Below are 17017 nucleotides of genomic sequence, written 5' to 3' on the forward strand. Positions count from 1 at the left end.
CGTCTGCTCCCGTAGTCCGCATGCGTGAAGCATTCAGGCGATGGATGTCGGTCAGAGCTGTCAAGAGAGTGCCGATGTTGTGTTCAGATTTTGTGTTCGTTTGTGGCACTAACTGTATATTCAAGTACTTTGCGAGCAGCTAATAATCTGTCAATATGTTGGACCCATCGTCTAGCGAAGAAGAGTCTGAAAATGAAACGCTTGAAGATGAAAACTCCGACGTCCTCAGCTTGCCTAGCGCCGATCAGCGTAGCTTGTCAGCAAGTGGGGATAACTTGAGTGTCGTCGGTGGACACTCTAGATCAAACAGTATTCGACCTTCTAGTCCAAGTCCTTCTCTCGTAAGTGAAAGGGACAAAGTTGATGATATTGATAAAATTGAAAAGGAAGAAGAGGAGAGAAAAAAGAGGCTACAGTTGTATGTATTTGTTATGAGATGCATTGCATATCCTTTCAATGCCAAACAACCAACTGACATGGCCCGGCGACAGACCAAAGTAACTAAACAACAATTACAGGCTATAAAGGAAAGATTCCATGCATTTCTCAATGGAGAAACAAATATAGTTGCGGATGAAGCTTTCACAAATGCAGTACAGAGTTACTATGAGGTGTTTTTAAAGAGTGACAGAGTAGCTAACATTGTGCGAAGTGGTGGTTGTTCAGCAAATGACTTCAGAGAAGTATTCAAAAATAACATTGAAAAACGTGTACGTAGCTTGCCAGAGATAGATGGTCTAAGTAAAGAAACAGTTCTTAGCTCTTGGATGACGAAGTTTGATGCTATATTCCGTGGAGAAGAAGACCCACGTAAGCAACCTCAGAGGGTTAGCACTGCACCATCAGAGCTAATCTTGAGCAAAGAACAGCTTTACGAAATGTTTCAGAACATTCTTGGTGTTAAAAAATATGAACATCAGATCCTGTACAATGCCTGCCAGGTGAGTATTATAAAGGTGATGGAATTTATACTATACTATTGTCATGAGATGGTGTTTCTCAGTTTGTTCAAGCTCCTACAATGGAGCGAATGGTCAGTGCTTTGTCTTCGTTCTACATGTATTCTTCTTTCAGAGCAACAGTGGCAGCTGGTACTGGCTTGTATTTTGTAAATTTCCTTGGTTTTCTCTTTAGCAGTGGCAAAATAGTAACTCAAAGGGCTGAAATCAGTGACGACAAGCTCAAAAGTGACATTATCACTCATATGCCATGATGTTTCAATCGTTACCTTTGTGCCAAGCATTACTTACTGTCGCATAGCTTTCTTACAGTCTACTATGATTTCTTCCACCCCAAAAAGTCTGCACTGCGAACAGTATAGAGCATCATTGCTGAAAGTGCTACAGGCCTGAAGTAAACTATAACGTCTCACTCTCTATCAGCAAACCTCACAGCCATTACTGTTACCATTATTTGTAACGTTTACCTCATAAATTTTTCCTTGAAGGAGTTTGATTTTCTTCAAATCATATAACTCCTTGTGCACCAACCAAATCCTATTTTCATTTCAGCGTGCTACGATGTAAAATACCTCAGAGATTAATGACGACGTAAAACCTGAAGCATACATACATACAATCAAAGATTATTCTGAAAGACCAATCTATCAAAGGTGAATATAAGAGGGCACTAAGGTAGTGGACAGACAAGAGATCTTGAATTTTAGTTGAGGCATGTAGCACTGTCTGCATAAATGCCTAGTTGGCAGTCCAGACATTCACACAGATAGAGTGGAAGAAGTTACAGGAGACTATGAAGGGAGCCATGTGATTAGATTACCAGAATCTAAATGGCTTCCCGTAGGTTTGTTTTGCGGGAATCCGCCAGAACCTAGGTCAAAATCTAGTACCACAAAGTATGCAGTTACTCCAATTTTTATTTCGTGGTATATAAGGCCAAACAGTTCTTGGGATTCCGGGTGACATAAATATCACTATACAGGGGTAGAAATAAGCTCCACAAATCAAAAGGCCAGCAGGGTCTGTTGACTGGGAAATCAATAGGCCCTTCCCCAATTTTTTGAGGCCTGGGCTTCATGGTACAAAAAAGCATCACAGCACAAAAGTTTTAACATTGTAGGTTGATCTGATGTACATGTATATAGTGTATTATTATCTTTGTTCAAAGAATTACATGATTACTGATTACATGAAAATTTTAAGTTCAAAAGTTCTGGTACTAGAGATTTGTAACCAAGAAATCAGCTGTGAATTATTAACATTGTGTAAGATGTTGGGAGGGCCAGTGATCCTCGCATAGGCCCTAAACCATCCTTAGACCCAAGTTTTTAGCTACAGAAGTCAGCTGTAGCTGAACAAGTTCCTGACATTTGCAATGGATTCGCTACATTGCTGTGACATTTGACAGTAGCATGCCACATTAAAATCTTCCTTTGGTTCCAAAACTCCAATGTAGATGAGATCAAATTTACAAGCAAACTGTTTAAAATTGTTTTGATGCCCGCTGTTTCCCATGTTTCATCTCTCCTTAATAGTCCACAAAATATTGTTACAGAACTGCATTTATGCACATCTTTTTATAGCTCCAATTTCATCTCATTGCAATTTTTCCATTAGTTTTGGATATGTTTGGGTTTTGATCGTTAGAACCGCTACCTCTGCTGTAACTGGGAAATGGCCATTGCCTTGTAATCTCATGGCAGAACATCTCCATTATGATTGATTCCCATGTGACATTATGGTTGACAAAACATAAAGTTTCTCATTGGCGGCATTTCACTAAAACAAATGGTCAAATGAAGAAAGTGCTCTGCTTTCAGACAAGATAGTCTATAATCTATATCTTTATTTCCCTGTAACTAGTTATCATATGATGAAGGGTGGATTTTTAAATTCAGCAAAATCCAAATGATCAGTTTGAATTGGAAAACACTTTTCGCTCGTGTGAGTCCTGCAGTGGCCTAAAGTTACCATATAGGGTACATATACATGCAGTCACAAAATGGGGGGAGGGGGGGAGGAGGCAGTGCAGTGCCTTGTTATTTACTTGTTGTGGAAAATTAAGAAAACCATTTTATCTTCATTTCACACAAAACCACATTGCTCTGACGTGATGATGGTGTTTAATGACAATACAGTACTGGTCATTTCCAAGGTCGCCAAATTAAAGCCAATAACCATGTTGTTGTTGAAATGAAATGAACGTGTATACATTTTAAAAAGGAAATAATTTACCTGGTTATACAAAAAAAAAAAACATCCAGTTTTGTGTCCTATTGTGCTCCTTTTATCAACAGTTTAGATTTAATTTGCTTTAGTCTCTCGTGTGATGGCATTTTCACAGACGAGCAGTTTCACAGAGCTCTACACTTCGTCTTGCAGCCATGCCGGGATTCATACATTATTCCCGCAAAAGGAAGGTAGTATCTGAAACCTTCATGTATACGCACTCACAGTTTAACTTAAGAAGTCACGGTTTCCAAATCTAGGCTGGTATGGCATTGTCGTAAATTATTGGAAAGATCAGCTTACTGTAAGAGGAAAATGGTGCGAGAACAAAACTGTTTTACGGCGGCCATACAGTGGTCGTGGGATAGGCACCATTTTCCGCAATGGTTCAGCAATGGCTCTCGAGGCCGCCATTAAATTCGAGGCCTAGTTTTATTGTGATCTCTGTTTGTCAGTGTAGAGGTCTAGTGTTTGAATGTTCTGAAAGTTATCATGGCGAACAACAATAATGCCCAATCAAAATAATGTGTAAAAAGCCGAATCAAACGCACATGATGGCGATGTTTATGGTTGTACGTCCACTTACTGATTAAGTGGAGACATAGTTATGAATTGGAAATTTCGGAACACTTGGTCATTTCGAAAATTATTTTTGTGACTTTCTTGGTTCAGGGGAGTCATGATTCGACAGATTCCCGTCGAAAGTAAAGCCCTGAAAAGTATTGATTGGTGTGGAAGTCTGTGTTGAGTGGGCAATTATGACAATAAGTGCTTGATGCAGCTGGAGAATGACCATATGATATATGAATGGGCATAATCCAAATTGCATTTATAAAAGATTGGAAATAGCTGTTATGTTGTGTATTATATATCATGTATTAAAATATATTATGTTATATTGCTGTCAAGAATGCTATGTATGGAAACCGTTTCTTTGCCTATCCATTTTACTTGTTTCAACACCATGAACATTTGCATTTGGAAAACTCTGCCTGCAGCCTTGTGCTCAAATAATGGACACCTCCAGTCAACTGTTAATATATATATATATACAGCAACATGTCAATGTAAGAAATTGTTTGTTTTCATTATTTGGCTTGTAAAAATGAAATGAATTATCTATAGTATATTTCAAGTAGCATTCTTCAAGAGGCAGATTGTTTTTGTGTTTTGTCCCTCTGTTGTGTGAAAATTTTGTGTGGTTTAACACTTTGCTAGAAAAAATAATGTACAAAACTTACTGATTTTGGAGAAATTGAGTGTGTAAATTTTGACTGCTTTTGAGATCACAGGTACATGTATGACCAAAAGTTTCTGGGCAAGGGTTTTCAACTTGAGCCCTAAGCCTGTCAGGTCAAAGTGATGCATGTTATTAGGGTGAATATTTCATGACTAAAGGCCCTAACAGGAAAAGTTTCATAAAATGCAATTCAGTACTTTTGTAGACAGTAGACTAATTTTTTCAGGTGCTGGTGAAATTTCATCTTGTCTGGAGGGCCTCCCTGTGTCAGTGCATTTTTCTACTGTGAATGGTTTTCTTGATGACCAGATGAAGTACCTTGTACCTTACATGTTTTAGATAATTTCAGGATACATGCATCCTGATCATAAAATATGTTTTTTTTTTTTTTTAAATTATAGTACATGCATCTTCTTTTCTTTAGCGAAGTCAAACGCTGTCAACACAAACATCAAGGGGGGGTAACTTTGGAAATATTTTACAAGTACATGCCAGGCGCTCCTTGCATTTGAATTCAAGTGTTTGTCTGTGTCCTGAAAACGGACTCTTTAAAAAAATCAAACAAAGGCTTTTTTTTTTAAAAATCACCTTTTTTCAAAAAAAGTTATTAAAACTCAAATTTGGAGTTTGTCTTTCATACTTAACTATCAACGAGTTTGGTATTTCACATAAACGTAAGGGAGGTAACTTCATAATAACAAGAGGGTTAGTGCGCTTAGTGTAGTTGCTAAAGTCTCCATGCAGAGGTTAACCTTAGAGGTAGTGTGTAGAAGTTGGGGAAGAGTACTTATGAGGAGAGTTTGCTGCTTCGAACGAACAAGGCAATAATGGTGGAACAGAAAGGTGGGGCTGGAGTAGTGGCCGAAAACGTGGCAAGGGTTCCAACTGCAGATATGTAAAAAAGCTGATAGAAGGCAAGAATCAGACAAGTTATCAGAATGTTCTACAGCCCACCTACTTCGAATATCTTCCGAAGGAAAACAGCAGACAAAAGAGGACATCAGCTGCATAGCTGATGACTTAATACAGAGCTGCCCCAATATGTATCTGTGAACGCTGTTCTAATTCTTATCACAGGTAGTTATGATACATTGTGTTTTTGTTCCTGTCTTTGTCCTAGTTTTGGGGACATGACCCAAAAACACTTAAATTCGTCCAAAAATACAGCCTAAAAAGTGAACATTTTTTGCTTACCCAACATATTACACAATGTTAATGACCTGTTCAAAAGATGGTAGTCTATACAAACACTGTATCTTATCCTATTAGAGGTGCTAGTTTCCAGGGCCTGGGCAGATTCTGGAGCCTGGTCTTCTGTGATTCATTTCTCTGTGCACAAGTCAAATAAGGATACAACTTTAAAATCCTGGATATAACTCTGAGTAAAGGCTTGAACATTGAAGGTTGCATGTTTATTGTTACAGCACCCAAAAGTAATTTGTTGACACATTCATGTTTAATAATCAGAACGGTGATATATGTCCAGTCTGAAGTAAAATGGACAGCAAGAAGAGTTGTAACGTGATGAAGACTTACAAATACTATTATTTGCTTGAAGTACTGTGCAGCTTGGTGTGAGGCCATTCTACCCCTGACATGGGGCTGCCTCCACCAAGAAGATTATTTCCCTGTTTTGGTCAAATTACTTACATTGCTTACACTGGTAGTTAATGCCTGTCATCTACTTACCATGTCAGAAGCCATATTAAAGTGATCTTCAAAACATTTAAGACAATTTTGTTTGAGGACAACTGTTTGATGCAAATGTCACATATTTCTACTGACTCTTAATTTTCTATAACAAATGCGAACAAAGGGGCCTTCATGGTCAAGGGGTTATCATATTTGTGCTGTATAAAGACTCAAGAGCCCCTCAACAAAGGGGCAGTCATTTCAAGAAGTGATAGCATTTATCATGAGAACAAATAATGTGGAATAAAAAATGGTGATCACCAAAATACTATATTGTCTAATGAACACAACACCAACAGTAGTATGACATCACAGTGTGCAGCTAGAGCACATGCATCATAGATATAACCATTCAAGTTACAGATATTTGAATATCAGAGCTGAAGCTTTTGATTTAAACTGTTGCTAGCTACCTTAAATGATAAGGGACTGTTTTAACAGCTTAGTTAGTATTCATGCTTGCATTTACACATACATCAGTTGTGGTTCTGTATCTGCTGTAACAGGTATATTAACACAGATCAGTTTATCTGTTTTTCTTTATGATGATGATGATGTGTTCACTAGCATGCATGTACATGTAACAAGTGATCTGAATGTATTTCTTGATGTACCCTTTTTACCAAACGTTTGCTGTGACATATTGGTTTCTGAGGCAGGCAGCTTCTTGTGAAACAGGCAGACTATAGGTGGTTATTTCACAACTAGCATTGTCGTTCTAGAATGTACAAGAGCCGTAGAATTATTGTCAAGAGTTGCTGCGATGTTAAGAGATCGTTCATTTTCTATATATATAAGTCATTGTCTATATGCATATTGATCAATATGACTAAAAATTACTGAACAGCAGTAGAATTGATCATTCTGACCAGTGTGGGGAAAATGACTTTGTTGCAGTTATATATAGTATCCTTAACATTTAAAGTTAAAGCCACTTTTTATACACTCCTGCCATTAGATGGAGCATATTATGTTATAGCGATTTTCTTCATATGTCCATCCGTTCGTATTCGTGTTATAATTCCAACACTTTTCTGCATAGAGTTTTCATTTTTGGTGGATATATATATACACAGATGACGATGTGCCGCGACTCACATTTGCCCATTTTCATGGTTGACATGGTAACCAGATAGCCTTTTCCATATGTATACTATGTAAATAGATACGATTTCATATCCGGGGTATAACTCTAACTGTTTCCAGTGTAGAATTTAAATTTTTGATGGATACAAATATACCAGACATGATTTTTTTCCGCTTTTTCTTTGTTCAATTTCGATTAATTTACCTGTTTTCCGTTTTTTTCTGTGTAGTAACATTTTACTACAGTTCCGATTTATTTCCTCAAAATAAAGTCGAAGATTCTGTCAATTTGCCGATGCATGGCTACCGAAATCTGGCATTGCCGGAGGTTATAATGTTATCTGAATGGAGTCTATTGTCCAGTCAGATCGTGTGTTTCATTAAGCCGAACTGTTTCAACCAATCGAGAACAAGATACCATTATTCGAAGGCAGAAGCAGAGCCAGCCCGGTCAAAAATGGCGGCAACGTCTCGGAGTATCGTGGATCGATCAGATAAAGATTTTGATGTGCGTACAGTGGACAAGGGGTTGAAAAACATCTGGAGGTGGGATTGGCTTGAACGGAAGGTCGAAGGGGAATACGTGGGAAAATTCATGAGGAAGATAACATCCGCCGGTTTGGCTTTCTGTGAGTTGTGCCACAAAGATGTGCATTATGGGGGTTGCGGATGGAAGGCGCTAGCACAGTTGTATTCTGTGCCATAACATGCCAATCTAAACATTTGACTGAAAATGACCTGTACACTGCTAACAATGTCTGAACCAGAAAAAATCTGTTACATGTATTAAATTTTGGCTTTGGTACAAAAATGCATTATTCTCTCTGTCCAGAAGATTAGAGTTCTGTGGGGACAAAGCAGATGGGAAAATCTGTAAATCAGAAAACAATGTTGGTTTTCTTCATATTTTACAGGATTCTAGTTTGATTTTAATAGCCAAAAACGTCCCAGAATCCATTTTCAGCCACGCAGATTTTTCTACCTTCCGCGGCCTAGGCGGCCCCTGGACCCCGGCCTTTTTGGGCTATGATAGTAAATTTCAGCTATTTTCTTGATTCACCACAATCATGTCTGATATACGCAGATGACGATGTGTCACTACTCACATTTGTCCATTTTCGGGGTTGTCATGAAAACCAGATAGCCATTTTCCTCATATGAACTACATAAATAGAAATGATTTTGTGTTCAGGCTACAACTTCAACTGTTTTCCACGATGAAGATTCCGCTCAGGGGTTATACTCACCACAGTGCTGCTGGCATTCTTTCATACATTTCAAACAAATGCATATGTTGGGAAATGTGTTGTGTTCACCTGAACTCTTGCTTACAATGCTAACATTAACTTCAGTTTAAAAGTAAAGTACAATGTACATGTGTGGGTGCTTGGCATGAGTGTCAGTGCTATTGTGTTTCCAAAACCAGAGATGCAAGCAAGCTGAATGCCATTATGGTGAGACTTATTAGCTCCATATATGCATACAAATGCTTCAAGAACATGTAGTCATCATATTACTATCTGTCTGGCATCGGCATAGAAAGCAGCTGCCAGGCAGGTGCTCTTATTATTATGTTATCGAGTTTTGTCTGTTATGTAGAACATTTTGGTATTGGAAAGCCAAATGGATTTGTACAATGTAGTTCTTGCAGTTTGGCTAATATTACAGCACAATCAGCACTACAAGTCTGCAACACAAACAGAAATTTTTTGGTGAGGGCTGCAACTGGATGCCTAGTTGCATGCAAGGTAGTACTTATAGTTAAAAATATATTTGCAAGTGCTATGCTATTTAGAATTGTAAGCCACAACTTGGACGATAGGAGTGGTCTAAGTAAAACATTTCATGCAAGTAAATGTATTTATAAATAGAATAACCTCTATTGAAAGAAATGGCTGTACATTAAATACAGTTCAACTGCATGGCTTATTCATAAAGTGGCCTCAAGCCTCAAATATTAGGCTTTAGTGAAGAATGTGTAGGTTGGAAGAGAACCAGAGTAATTACGTACACATGTACATGTGTGTTAATTACTGTGAAGTTAAATGTTTAACAATATTATGTAAAAAAGCTCACTACTTTTTGAAGGGTTATCACATTTAACCTTATGAGAACACTACATGTAATTTGGCTTATCAGCAAGACTGGTGTATAGTTTTGATTGAGCCAGCTTTAAAAAAATCCCTATTTAGTTGGGTGGACCAGAAGACATATTTTGAAATGCCATACCTTATCCATTTTGAAGTTACTATGTGTACATTATCCATGTACATGTATCTCTTTGTTATAGGACTACATGTACATGTTCTGCATGTGTGCTGTTCTCTTATGGCAGGGAGAGCATTTGTGGAATGAAAACCGTGTTGATTATCTGAAGTAATGTAAGACAGTTACATCATGCCTACACTTATTTTATTTCCTTTATTGTACTCATACATGTACATGTTCATATGCTTCCCTAAATGTATGCATGCACAGTATCACTGATGCAAATAGAATTGGCAGTCACCCAAATTACCAGGATGAAAGCTGTCTACAACACCCTGTATTTTAAGGTGTCTGTCAGCCAATGTCATAGATCTCTGCGCATGATGTAGTTTAGCAATACTACTCTGTTGCCAGTGGGCCATATCTCCTCCATTCCTGTAATTTGAGCATAATCAAAGTTAATATATGCTTTTTGATCATGCTGATACATTAACCTGTACCAGATTCAAGGGTTGAAATTTACACATCCATAGTATATACATAATTGATAGATCTTTTCAGTATCATTCTGTTGACTGTCACATGGAGTGTCAATGTAAACCACTGAAATCTTATAACATTTGTGAAATAAATTATGAATTAATTAAAGACCAGAATTGCCCTCATAGTACTTGACATTAGAAGTACCAGTTGGCAATGTAATACTAGTATATGGTGTTACAAAATCATGCATGTACATGTAAGCTTTATTGTAAAGGGCATATATTGAAATAATAAGTACATGTACCTATGTTCATTATTGTAGTGATAGTGAAGCATTCTTGCATGTACATGTATCTGTCACTTGAGATGACTTGAGATGCTGTAAAAACAATGCCTTAAGCATAAAAGTTCAAGATTGTTCATTAACAAAATTGCTTGGCATTTTCATAAACTCTTACATTTCATTTCATATGCCGAAAAAATCAACTTCTTGGAAATTTGAGGCAGAAGAAGGTTTATTTGGATTTGAAGACAGAAAAACTTTTTTTCATAGGTATATTTTGCCACATTTTTGATTACTGTAGTTCAGTATGGAGAACTTGTACACAGTTACTTATTGACAGATTAGGGGCCTCTGTGGCTAAGTTGGTCAGCATGCTAGTGCAGCATAATGACCCAGGAGCCTCTCACCAGCCAGTTCAAGTTCAGCTCAGGCTGGCTTTCTCTCCGGCCATACATGGGAAGGTCTGGCAGTAATAAGCGGATGGTCATGGGTTTTCACTGGGCTTTGACAGGTTTCCTCACCCCATAATGCTGGTTGCCGTCGTATAAGTGAAATATTCTTGAGTACAGTGTAAAACACCAATCAGATAAATAAATAAATATTGACACACTATTTAAGCTTCAAAAGAGAGCAGCTAAAATTATTTTACACTGTAAACTACATACTTTCAACTACAAACTGCAGCTGTTTTCATGTTTTAAAAAATTGGAATTGTATTTACTGTTTAATGTACATTGTGTAATGTTCATGTATTGCTATAGAGGGCCTCTGGGAAGAGCAAATGATTCATTTTAACAGAGCTACTTTCTTTAAGTAAAGGTTTCATTCATTCATTCATTTACTCACTAAAAGAAAGTTTATCAGACAGGGAGGCTCACGGGGCAGTCACACTCTCTGTTCTCTTCTCATTGAACCATCCCATTGGCTTCATTCGGGCCTGTGACCATGGATCATTTTAGCTCAGTTACTCAGTGTGTGTGTGTAAATGTATGTGTGGCCATGGTCAGTGAGAGTGGCTGACTGTTAAATGCATTGTGGTTCACATGCAGAGCTTCTGCATCTCGTCCTAGATCCACTTTGCACCAGTCCAGGCCCCCTGGGACCCTGCTACTACCTCACAGCAGGACCGTTACTATGGCCGCATTGATCAGTATTGAACTGCCTCGGAGCCAATAAGCACTGAAGCTAATGTGGGCTTACTGCCAACTGCATACTGTACCTTCCTTAAGTCATTCAATACATATGCAATTGCTAGATGTGTTAAATACATGTAATTCTTAACCTGATAAGGGCAGTTTAACATTGGTTAGTACTTGTTATTGTATACATGTATTAGTGTATATCAGTAAATAATGTACGCTTACACAGCATGAATTAATATCAACATCTGCTTAAATGTAATTTTTATGAATTGGCCTGTACATGTATCTCATGTGTAGGCAAAGGTTCATTAGTACTACATCCAATGATAAAGGAAAAGGATTGTATTGTTTACACCACTCTTAAATTTGTTTAAATGTGTTTAGCTATTAGTTGTAGCAATTGGTTTTGTTTGGTATTCAATACCCATGCAGTTACCCTGGATTTCCTGAGTTTGCAGACAAAGGAAATGAACCAATTAGTCATTTGGCCTGGGTGGATATTGAGTATAATGAAAGCCTGTTACACAATTTACTGGGTTGGGAAGAAAGTACAGTCCAGCTGGTGAATGAAATTATGTTCTGAAACTTTCATTGAAAATCAAGTTATGTGTCTGATACATTCACTATAAATGCCTTAACTTTTAGTCACCACCTCAGTCACATTTGTACGGTATTGTGCTAGGAGAAAATAAAACAGTCTAAAGGAAGACAATACCTGGCTAAAACATATTTCAACCAAATGCAGAACTCTCAAGCCTTCTGAGGGTGCGTCCCCATACATGTATATCCATTCTGTTCATTCATGAAAAATAAACCCAAAAAACGAATCAGATCTACGCTAATCGTTTTTCCATCATTTAAATGCTAATTTGAAACAGCTTGGTGAGAAAGGTGAAGGAAAAATGAGTAAAAATGATGTATTCTGAAACATTTTGCGCATGAATACAGTAACAGACTGACCTACCAGCTGATGCACTCACAACAGGATATTAATCCCTAAGACGGCGGGCAAGATAGCAGTCCGCGGGAGCTCCCACTACCACATGTTCATTCGTTGCAACAACAACAACATGTTAACTGGCAAGAACAGATTAAGTTACGTATTTTGTCTGCATACCCTTTTTACAGGATCAAATACAATAGTATGCTACATGAAATGCTCAAACTGATTGACGGACGTCTCTGTTTTTTTCTGTATCCGCACGTTTGTTTCAGATTCATAGAGAAGAGTGTAGCACTTGTGGTGATCGTCCTGGCCAGGTATAGGCCTGAACATCTATCGAGGTGTGCTGGCCGTCAATGAACAATGCTTTTCACAGTGTGTAAGAAAAGTAATCCTCTGGTGTGAATTTTCTTGCAATGTTTTGTGTTCCCCTCGGGTTATTTTTAATAATTGTTTCCATCTCTATAATAAGGTATATTCTCAAATATCCGAATTATGACTTGATGATGCATATATACAGTTGTTAGGTCATCCCATGGTGTGTGGTAAACTTCAACATGCTGACCTGACAAACCACACGAAGCTTTTCATCCTATAAACTCACTATGTGACTAGCACACACATATGGCTTGGCTTAACAGGGAAGGAGGCGACGGGGGGAGGAGGGGAGTGAGGTGGGGCATCAACGGACGCTAGGCCTACGACACTTACAAATCTGTGATGAAAACCTTACACATTTTCAGTCCATGCACCAAGAGAAAGTTGTCCAAAAAAACTGCACGTAAATTTCGGTGTTAGAATTTGTGACGGTATTTTATTGTAACCTGTGTACAATTTGATTGGTGCTTTATGCCATATTCAAGAATATTTCACTTTTACGACGGCGACCAGCATTATGGTAGAAGCAAACTGACCGAGCCCTGGCGACTTTTTGTTCTACGATATTGGTCAGATGTTTTCATTTTTGTTTCAAGGTTAAGAGCTGCAAACATCGGAGTGAACATAATTGTGTGTTTATTAATTGTTTACAAAGGTATATCGAGAACAAAATAAATAAATATAACAAATAAATTTGTTCAACAAGCTAGCAGTTTATATTTACATTCGATTTGGAAAGTGAAATTTGACGAGGTAAAACATGCAATGTACAAGCTGTGTGCAAACCTAAATACAGCAGTAGCAATTAGATTCAGATTCAGGGTTAGCCTACTTGTAGACCTAATTTTATTTGTCGGCAATGAACATAAATTGAAATGCGCTCCTTACTTTGGCACGTTTTTTTTTTGTACGCTATATACCTAAATACTTGCATTATCAGATTCTCTGGTAGTGTGTCGTTTAAAAAGATTTTGCATGCCAAACACTTTGATCCAATCCAGTGAAATGAACAAGTTTGAACAATATGCCGACCGGGCAGGTACGTTTGATTGTTGAACACCTGTCTGTACATATCTTATATGTCTGTGTAGCGACCATATTTATCAAGATAACACAACACCCAGTCTTATTTAATCTTCGTTCTGTTTCTCAGAAAGCTGCCAGTGTACATGTTGGCCTACATGCAGCTGTTATCGTTGTTGCTGTAATCTGTGTGGATCCAGGCTAATGCACCTTTTGATCCGAACCCCTGACTCTCCTCAACACTCACCCTAGTTATAAGTTCTCTCCTGCTGCGCCATTTGTAAGTGTTGTATTAGGTGTCACAGACTACTTTTGAAGAAGTCCCGAATGAGCCATTTCAAATTGGTTTGTTTTTCTTGAGGATAAAACGAATGAAGCTTACACCATTCGTTTTTGTAGTTGGGCTTTTCATTTGCGAAAAGTGAAGAAAAATGCAGGATATATGGGGACGCTCCCTAAAAAGTGTCATACTTTATTATTTTAATGAGATTTCACCGAATAACATGACGAAGAAAATCTTAATACTCCACAAACGGATGAGGTGAAACTAGATAGACATCTTGATAATTTTATCCAATCAAACACGTTGCTATCAGATTGTGCAGCCTAAGCTGTGGCTTTACCCATTCACTCTATGAAGTGACAAGATAACTACTGCACATTACATCATTTTGAGGTTGTTTACAACGATTTAGTTACGTATAGCCGAGGGGCCATTTGATACATTGTTGTGGGACTGGTCTGTATCATTTAAGGACCACCACCAATGTAAAATTTGTTGATTTCCAAGCGGTGTAATACTGAACAACGGTGTCACAAATTACGTCAGACAATAGCATACCTTCTTGACCCAGACTGCATTCATCTCCCTAGTAGACCCAAACCTACTTAGACACTGTTCAAATTATACAGATATATTTTTTTTCGTTCATTTTACCATTTAGTCAGCAGTTTCTAAATAAATATCGGTCAGTGAAAAATTAAACTGGGTATGTCGAAGGTTGATGAGAATGAGAAGACGGCATCTCACCTCACAATGCTTAAATTTAATTAAAACTTATGATACAATTTTTTTCTCTAAGTTTATGAGATATAACTTTTCTCTTTCTTGCATACAAGGAATGATTTTCTGTTTTCTTATATAAAATCTGATGGCTGCAATAACTAGACTGCCTTGACTTTCTATCCTTATGTCAGGAGGCTAATCGGGTACATCAGTATGAAGGCTTTTATACTTTAGATCCATCTACATGATCAAAATGATCTGTCATTTTGATCCATCCAATCATTTTGATCCATGCAATCAGATAAATCTGTTTTGTTCATGCATAGTTTCATGTCTGCATTTTCTGTTGTCTGTAACAGTTGGATAATGCTGATGAGCAAGCAGCACAAGTCAGAAGGGAATTAGATGGACGGCTACAAATGGTGGAGATTATGCACAGGGTAAGAAAAACTACATCGAATTTGGCATGGAATTTGTGTCATCCATTCTGATTTATTGTCTGCAACATGACATGTATACATGTGTGTATATGTAATTGTCTACTGCTTATATTATGAGCTTTCCTAAGGTGAAATAATGCGAAAAATATATTTATCCTTTAATAGTTAGTTGCAAAAAATCATAAAGAATTTGTGGGAATTGAACATGTACAGGAAGTATATTTTGTTCTGTCGTCTCTTAAACAAGGTCCGTATATAAAATGGGTATATCCATGTATGACTAGTCGGTCAGTCCCTCCCCCCCACCCCCCAAAAGAAATCAAGCCTATAACTGTTATCGTTTTGCATATATGATATACTTTTGTCAGACGAGAAAACATCCAAAATTTGTGGTGAAGGAGATGGAGAGCATGTTTCTTGATGAACTTCAGTCAGCAATTAACCTTTTGATGGCTAACCTAGAGAGTTTACCGGTATCCAAAGGCAGTACAGACTCTAAATACTCACTACAGAAGCTGAAGCGCTACAACAGGTGAGTTGACTTAAAACACACCATGTGCATGTCTGGGGATGTTGAAGTACATTTACTATGGATTGTTTTTAAACTCAGTTGCGGTACGCTCATATCATCAGCAAGAATACCTCACCATGCTTCAGTTCATTACTCCCGCTGAAAAACATGGGCTATTCTGTATTATAGGCCTATCTGGGGAATTCCCTTCGACATGAAATTTACAATCTGCATCAACCATTGAAAGGCGACTTCACACAACGGTTGTACTAAGAACGTTTACCTTGACAGTGATAGAATTTTCCTTACCAAGTTCGCCATCACCCTGTAGTATCTTGAAATCAATTGATAGTTATGCATTTACATTTTGACATGACTGACTAGCAAGAATATTATAACAAGGGTATATCCTTACAACATTTGTCCAGCTCAGATGTGGAGTCATGTTGTTATAGATCTTTGAATTGTATCTCATGACATAAGCCATCCAATAATATTTTGTGTATGGATTTTCCTTGTCATCAAAGTTGTTTGGCCATTTCTTTGGATCTCTGATAACTGGATCACCAATCTGTTTTAACGGAGAATGAGCCTATGTTTATCAGCGAGAGTAACAAACTGAATCATTGTGGGGTATCCTCATATATATTATGAGCGTACAGGTATGAAAGTACAAATACATTATCTGTGACGTCTAACACTGAGAGATGAATCTTACCTGAAAGCACTTAGACAAAAAGTATTGAGTTAGACTATTTTTGCTGAGTTCGTAAGTCTTTGTAGAACAATATTTTTGGCTAGGCACAGGTAATATTATACCCAGAAACAGTGGAGACAATGTTAAGGTCAATGTTACGAATGCTGTCTCAGAAAGTATGTTATTGTGGTAAGTATTATGCTTAAGTTTTTCATGCATGTAAAGCGCAATAACATGATAGGGATTTTCTGTTGTTGATGCTCTTGAATTAAGTCAAATTACAAGATCAGTGTTAGGGTAAATGTTGGGGGTGTTATCTCAAAAAGTATTGTAAAAAGCATGTATTGTGCTCAGGTTTTCCATACATGTAAAGGACAGTAACACAAGGAGGATGTTCAATCATTGATTCTCTTTGTTGAATTAATTACCATAAATTACAAAATTCATGACCTTCCATGGCTTTTGTGTGTATTAGAATCCATGTTACGGTAAATGTTTAATTTCTTTATGTATTGAATTAAAGTTTTGCAGTTCATGTGTCTTAAATGTGAAAATACTCTTCATAGGTTTTAGATTAGTTTACTGCATGACAAATCATGAACCTCTCATCTTCTGCTCTGTCAAAGGACACCCAGTTTTAGGATATGAGTGGACATTTGTCATTAATGCGGTCATTGTTAGCTAACTAATATTCTGT

At 37.5% G+C, this 17017-nt stretch overlaps 1 protein-coding gene across 4 annotated transcripts in view; it reads left to right on the forward strand.

Annotated features, from left to right (window-relative positions):
• Positions 1-37: 37 nt before the first annotated feature.
• Positions 38-17017, forward strand: part of LOC135469592 (calcium-dependent secretion activator 1-like) — a 41766-nt gene continuing 24786 nt past the window's right edge. For all 4 annotated transcript variants that reach the window (XM_064748080.1, XM_064748081.1, XM_064748082.1 and 1 more), the window contains exons 1-3: positions 38-941; positions 15032-15112; positions 15481-15644. In XM_064748080.1, coding sequence (XP_064604150.1) covers positions 156-941; positions 15032-15112; positions 15481-15644 — 1031 coding nt within the window. In that variant the 5' untranslated portion in view covers positions 38-155. The remainder of the gene's footprint in view (positions 942-15031; positions 15113-15480; positions 15645-17017) is intronic.

The sequence above is a fragment of the Liolophura sinensis genome, chromosome 7, assembly GCF_032854445.1.
Source record: "Liolophura sinensis isolate JHLJ2023 chromosome 7, CUHK_Ljap_v2, whole genome shotgun sequence".
NCBI classification, from domain to species: domain Eukaryota; kingdom Metazoa; phylum Mollusca; class Polyplacophora; order Chitonida; family Chitonidae; genus Liolophura; species Liolophura sinensis.